The sequence below is a fragment of the Limulus polyphemus genome, unplaced genomic scaffold (genome assembly GCF_000517525.1).
Source record: "Limulus polyphemus unplaced genomic scaffold, Limulus_polyphemus-2.1.2 Scaffold503, whole genome shotgun sequence".
NCBI lineage: Eukaryota > Metazoa > Arthropoda > Merostomata > Xiphosura > Limulidae > Limulus > Limulus polyphemus.
This window is the reverse complement of record NW_013666113.1, coordinates 190,001-197,319: the sequence shown is the minus strand read 5'-3', so window position 1 is coordinate 197,319 and position 7,319 is coordinate 190,001. Positions and strand designations below refer to the sequence as shown.

The window sequence follows — 7,319 nt, the reverse complement described above, 5'->3', positions numbered from 1 at the left end:
AGATTAACCATTTAAATCAGTTAGTAGTATACTCAACTGGTACATGAGTGGTCCCAGGTTTGATATCAAATTGAGGAAATAAAAAAAATTAATGGCCGTATACTCAACTGGTACATGAGTGGTCCCAGGTTTGATATCAAATTGAGGAAATAAAAAAAAATCAATGGCCATTAAAAAAAACTAGCATCCAAAGTGGAGCTTTCTCAAGACATTAGAACAAGGCCTAAGGATGCACTAACAACAGCTGAAGGGATTAATCCTATAACTTAAGCAGTAGAGTACTCGCCTAGTGTGCAAGAGGTTTAAGATTTTATACTGAGCTGAGGAAGTAAATCAAAAATTGGATTACCACAATGATCTGAAGTTTAGAAATATGGAACATGTTAAGAATTCAAATGCTGTTATACAATAAATTAATCGTCTGATTCATACGTTGATAAAATAATTTTAGGAAAGGATTTTGTAATATTCAGAATGAGGGAGAGTTACTTGCTTGGACTTTGAGTACTGGTTAGAGTGGGATGATGTGTGGAATTTACTTACTGAATAATCATCAGGCTTGTTAATCTGGTACATTGAACTAATTTATTATTTTCCCATGTGACTAATCTTTTTAATTTAAGCTTTAACAGAAAGATTTGAGGACTGGACTTAGCTAAGTATTATACTGATATTTGGTATATTATGATTATACATTAGACTTAACTACTTTAGTACACCCAAGTAACACTTTTGTAAAAGGATGCACTGTGAATTTATTTTTTGTTTTGTTTATATTTATGATAAATAATGAAGATTCAAAAGAGAATATAGCAACACTCACATTATTTTTTTCTCATACTAGTTCTTTCTGTATTACTAGTATGATGCATATATTATTATTAAGTAGTAATAAATTACTGGTGAAGAATAAAATGCTTTAGGTTTAACAGTAATAGTAATAAAAACAGTAGGAAAGATTCTGTGCAATATTTATTTTTTCGTTTATGTGTACTGTTTTAATTTTAATCCTTAGCTGTGCTCATTTTTGAGTTTTTAGTTGATAGTTATTGCTATTTTTGTATATCTTTATAATTAAAATATACCCACAATGGGACATAGCTGGATTATCCACTAGGCCTATGTCCTAAGTGGGCCCATATTGTGTTTGTTCACATTTTTGCATGATCTTTGTTTTATGTCTTCACAAAAAAAAAAAAAAATTAGCTGAGTTTGGTAACAATCAATCTATAGACCGTAAAGAAATTATAACATTTATAGTTATATATTTGTTTATATTGTTATTAAATTTCATTATTTTGATTCGATATAAATTATTTTATCATTTTATTAAATTTTTTATCCTTTTTGGTGAAAAATTTAATTAATAAAATTCAATATTTGAGATTTCATGGGCCAAGTGCAGCATATTTCTTTCTTTTTGTTTTTTGGATGTTTGACATTTGTTTCATTATTCTTATCAGTTTCAACAAATTGATTTTTCACATTCGTGAGTTTTATTGTGAATTTGATCATTGATAACGACTGTTATTTAAAAAGTCTATGGTGGGGTTAGAGGCCCAAGCTTTGTTAATCTGACATTACAGTGAGGAATGAAATTTACATTAAAAGTCACACAAATAAGTGGTTTGTATAGTCGCACATTTTCATAATTATTTACATATTCATACATAACTGAAGAGTGCTGTCATACAGAATCATACACACTGTTGTATTATGGTTGTTATGTAATCCTGTAAGGCAGTGCTGTAGGGATATGATTTCTTATGGGTTAAAACTATGGTACCTAAAATAGAGCTGTTTTGAATGGCTTGATAGAGCTAAGTTGAAGGTAAAATGCAATTATAAACTGACAGGGTAGACCAACCCAAAAAAAGAAATGAAACTACAATTAATACAATAAATCTTTTTCTGTGATTTAGTAGTATTCTTTACCATTACAAATGTTCAAAATGTCCACTGTTATTATCATTATGTGTGTGACATGAAAGTCCTTATAAAAGTTTCACACAAAGACGTCCTTTTCATACTTTTTTATTGTTAGTTTAGTTTACTATCATGAAAAACATTTGCTACTCTAAATATCTATGATGATTCATTTTTAACAGTTAGGGAAGGGTATAGCAATACTTGAAATGATGACAGTAAAGCAGATATGACTTTGTAATTTTCCTAAACTATTAAGTTGTCAGTTTGACTGTAATCATGTAAGAAGCAAGTAATATTTACCTACCGTGTTTTCTGCTTGTATGAACTCTGTCACCCATTGAAGATAGCTAAATAATCAGTTTCTTTTCTAAAAAGTTTAATATTATGTTTTCATGTGGGAGGGATATTTTAAGTTTCACATAATTGATTTTTCTATAAAATTAGTGTGAAGTTTTACAAATTAAATATAATTCTAGAGTTTAAACAAATGACTTATCTAATATATATATATATATATATAAAAGAAGTTGAGTGATAGCCATTTGTTTATAATAAGAACCAAAAGTAAAAATTACTACATTTTTTTGTTATTATGGATAGATATAGAGATAACATTTTATTATTAAATATTTTAATGTTTCCTTTTAGTTGTCCCTATTTACATCGTACAGCTGGAGACACAGAAAGACGGTATCATCTGCGCTACTACAAGACTGGAGTGTGTGTTCATGACACTGATACAAGAGGCTACTGTGTAAAAAATGGGCCACATTGTGCATTTGCTCATGGAATGCATGATCTGCGAAATCCAGTTTATGACATTCGAGAACTGCATGCTATTGAAAATTCTGAGGAAGGAGGAGGAAATGGGGCATCTGGACCAAATAGCCTTGATAAAGAAAGAAATGCTCTAAATGAAGATCCAAAGTGGCAAGGTACAATTTAACAAAAATCATACAAGTAATTTTTGAAGGGCCGTTTGAGTTATTTTGTCTACTCTTAATGCCATAGAATGTTTAAACTTTTGTGCACTGTGCGATGATGGCTTGTTTTTTTCTCAAGATATATTATTAAATGAGCAATCATTACATGTTGTATGCTTCAACAATATTCTCATTTAACAAAATAAAAGGATTTATTGGTTAATAATTATAAAAGGTTGTTGGTATAATTGTAAAGAAATTCATAAGTTCCAAAAAGTACTATTCAGACCTCCATTTTAGAATAGAATAACAAGATGACATAAGATAATTAAGTCCATTTAGATCACAAATCTGCTTCTCAAAAAAAATATAATCCACCTATATCTTTATAAATTAACAAATACTTAGATATTTACAGTTATTGTCTCACAAAATGATAAAATGTAAATGTTGAGTTGAATATATCTAGCACTGGCATTAGAAATCCATGAAATGACCTTGGGAAAACTTTGAATTTATTTTATTTTTACAGAACAATACTTCAGAGTTTACTTCTGTAAAGATGCCTGTGTAATTATCTTCCTATATATATGCACACACACACATACATATGCAAAAAAAAATATATCTTAAAAACATTTAAATAGTGTATTCCATTATTTCAGTGTCTCAATCTTAGAAAAACAGACATTGTATATCCCATGTTTCTTTCGTCTTTAGGCAACAGCATGGAGCCAAAATAGGGGTTTATAGTATGAGTAATTAATGTCTACAATATCTTCAGGCTTTTTTCCTTACTTTTTTTTATGATCCCTATTTGCAGGTTATTAAATTCCCAATTTTTTATTTATCTTGTTTGTTTTTATTTAAGCCCCATTCTGATTTTAGGTGATCAAATATTGCAAAACCATCTATTTTGGCTTGTAGTTCTTTTATATTTGAATGAATCTAGATGAGACTGTAGAATGATACCTTGTTACAACCCCCATGTACTAAATCAGACAAACTTGGAACTTGTGGTTTTTTTTTCGTTGATGTTACAGGGCTCAAAGGTGAAAACACATTAAAGTTATGTTTTTAGTCTGCTATTTCTTTATATTTTAACTAATTCAAATGATAATTTGCATGAAGATACCTTACAAGAATTCTCACAGACTGAAACAGACAGATAAAAGATTTGTGCCTTTATTTCAATTTTATGGGTTTTGAAGGTCAAAATATTTCACTAAATGAGAGGTGTTTTGGCCTGCCATTCCTCTTTATGCTATGTCTTGTTTGCCCAGAAATTACTTGTAAAGTATTTGTTATTGTGAATAAATCTGTTTATGCAGAAACTGACAGTCCTATGCATCATAAGGTCACAATTTAGTATGTTTCAATATATGTTTCTCATAAAGAAGCATCAAATTGATACTGTGTAAAGTGTCGATTCATCTGAGGTATATATATGTTGTAGTTTATGTCTCTTCCTCTGCCTTGAATACCATTTACTTTTGAAATATACTGTATTCTGAGTATCATATAAAATAAAATAAAGTGGATGGGAGAGAGAGATACTGCATTAGTTTGTGAATGTTGGCCTTTCCAGTTATACTTTCAAACATACCATAGATTTAATCAAATCTTTTGTTATGTTACTCTCCTCTCTATTCCAGTTTTTAATTGAAGTAACATACACCTATCATTTATAATTAAGGTTTGTGGCTCATAAAAAATGAAAAATTGTTTGAAAGTCTCTTTAAGTATTGAAAATGTAAGGTAATGAATGCATTTTGGTTATAATAATTGGGATCACACATTTAATATAGACAGAAACCAACTCAGTAGTGTGACTGAGGAAAAGGATTTTCAAATAGTGGTGGATAAGTCTCTTAAGCCATCAACGCAGTGCTCTGTTGCTAGTAGTTGTGCCTGTAGAATTTTAGGTTTTATCTGTACACAAATCACTAGTTAAGCCTCGTTTGGAATACTGTGTGCAGTTTTAATTTCCTTATCTATGAAAGAACATTGGTTTACTAGAAATGGTTCAAAGGAGGGCTACTGAGATGATTTCAGGGCTGAAGAGGTTATCTTACAGAGATAGGTTAAGATCTCTCTGCTTGTTTTCTTGAGAGAAAACAAGGGTAAGGGTTATTAAATTTTTTCTTCTTTTAGCATAAAGGCCCATAACTTCTTTGTGCCAGGTTCCATTCCATTTAAAACAATTCCATTTTCGTAACAGGGCTGTTGATCTTGGAATTAGTTACCATTAGTAGTAGTGGAGGTCAACACTTTACAGAAGTTTAAGGGGAGAATTGATTTCTTGAAAAGTAAAGGTTGGGTTTCAACTTTTACTTTCCTAAGGGTGGGTGTACAAGAACAGACTTGAACGATCAAATAGTCCCTTGCTCTCCATATTTTATATTCACAGTGCCGTGAAGTATTCTACTTTATGCTTGTGTTAGTAAAGCTTTGCTCAACATTTTTAATGTGTATAAATTAGAACATTAGTAACATACAGATGTTATGAGTGATAATTTCACATTCACATGTGCATTGTTAAATTTATCAGAAAGACAAATAATCTACACACTGTTGTATCAAAATTAACAGATCTTTTTTTTTTATCTATAAACAAGAATAAGTTCAGTATCAGCATATAATATTTAATTACAGCTTGAGGCTGCAAAATGATGTTTTTATCCCATCAACCAAAGACTATTTAAATAAATGATGTATATCGCTGTCTGTGTTTTATTATATATATAAATAAATAGCTTACAAACTATTGATCACATTGGTTGTTTATAGCTGATTAAATCAGCAGTATAAAACAATAATGAATTAAATATTGCAATACCATTATTGGTTCTGGTTGTCAGCTTATTGTCATAATGGATAATGTCTGTGGTAATAGCACCCAAATGCGTTGGGGGATATTCCATCTATCAGACAATATCCATATGCCGATGTCAATCTAGTCAGCAGTCATAGGAAAAAAAAAAATTATCAATCAAATAAGGGTACAAAGCTGAGTGCTTACACCCACAATGTCTCAGCTTCTACTGCCTTTCACTGTCTATAACCAGTTGTGGAAAGGCAGTTACCCTTAAATTTCTTAAAGTAGACATGAATTGAAATAAAGTCACCCTAATATTTCTACTAATTAAACTCCCAACCTCCACCCTTACAAAAAGATATTAAAATAGAACTATAAGATATTAAATAGAACTAGACGCTCTACCTTAAAAGTTTTTATATAGTTCTAACTCCAAACCTCTCTTTTTCTTGAAGATTTATTCAAGTATAACTCGGGAATGCCGATACAAGCCCAGCTACTTGAAGTTAGTTTTCCATCCCGGGTATACTGAATAAAATTACTAGAAAAATTATTGTAAGCTATTTATAAGCTAAAATAACTAACTCCCTCTATATTTTTTATTTATAAGATATTTTCCTTAATCGATAGTTTAGTTTCTAAAATATTTTTGTATTTATTAAAAAATAAAGTAATGTATTTCTTTAATTGCCTGTCTGTATAGCCGTTATCTTTCAATTTATTCTTTAATAATTACACTGGTTATTTGAAGACTGTATTTTAATTTTTTCAAACAAGACATCTAGAATATTGTTAAGTACTATGAAAACAGATGTAATGACTGTATTTAAAGAATTAGTAATAAATCTGAATTTCACAGGATTTTTATGCAATTTTAGAATTGCATATAAAAATGTAAATTCATACAAGAATAATCTGTATGGATATTCCATTTTTTAATAGCCTTATTTAAATTAGTTATAACATTATTTTTCTATAAAGTACTTTTTGTAAAAGTACTTGTGGTATTAATTTCATTAAGTAAAATTTGTGCATATAATGTTTTACACACAAAAAAACATAATTTGTGAATTCTTTTCACATTTTAAGAATTACAATTAGTAGTGAAGTAAATAAAAAGTGCTTAAGTTCTTTCATCTAGAAATCATGGTGTGATACTGATATCTGTACACTCAATAGTAGCTTTTTTGATGAAAGAGTTAGCACAAAGGATCACATATAAAGTGTAATAGACTTAAAATAAGACCCCAAACTTGAGCACTTTTGAATAGTTCTCCTGAAGAAGAATAGTCAACTATTCAAATGTGCTCAATAGTAGCTGTTATTGGTAATAAAAACCAAACTCTACTCAAAATAAGGAAATGATGTAATTCATTGTAATGAGTGGGTGGGCAGCTGTGGATTTTAATGTTTCTGGCATTCTTCCAATATTCTGTGAATGAGATTTAACTGTTTGCAACTGCAAGGAAGTGCTGGCACACTGCCAACATAATTGATATATATATATATATATATATATATATATATATATATATGTGTGTGTGTGTTATTAATTTCTCTACTAGTTTAGGTTTAGTATATTAATTAAACGTAGAACTAGTACTAAGTTTGTACTTTTACTTTTTTAGTTATTAGTTAAATAAGTTAGT

General features: G+C 29.5%; 1 protein-coding gene across 2 annotated transcripts in view; it reads left to right on the top strand.

Annotated features, from left to right (window-relative positions):
• Nucleotides 1-7,319, top strand: part of LOC106458711 (RING finger protein unkempt homolog) — a 37,250-nt gene that overhangs the window by 3,010 nt on the left and 26,921 nt on the right. For both annotated transcript variants that reach the window (XM_013918254.2, XM_022384982.1), the window contains exon 3: nt 2,578-2,864. In XM_013918254.2, the coding sequence (XP_013773708.1) occupies nt 2,578-2,864 (287 nt within the window). The remainder of the gene's footprint in view (nt 1-2,577; nt 2,865-7,319) is intronic.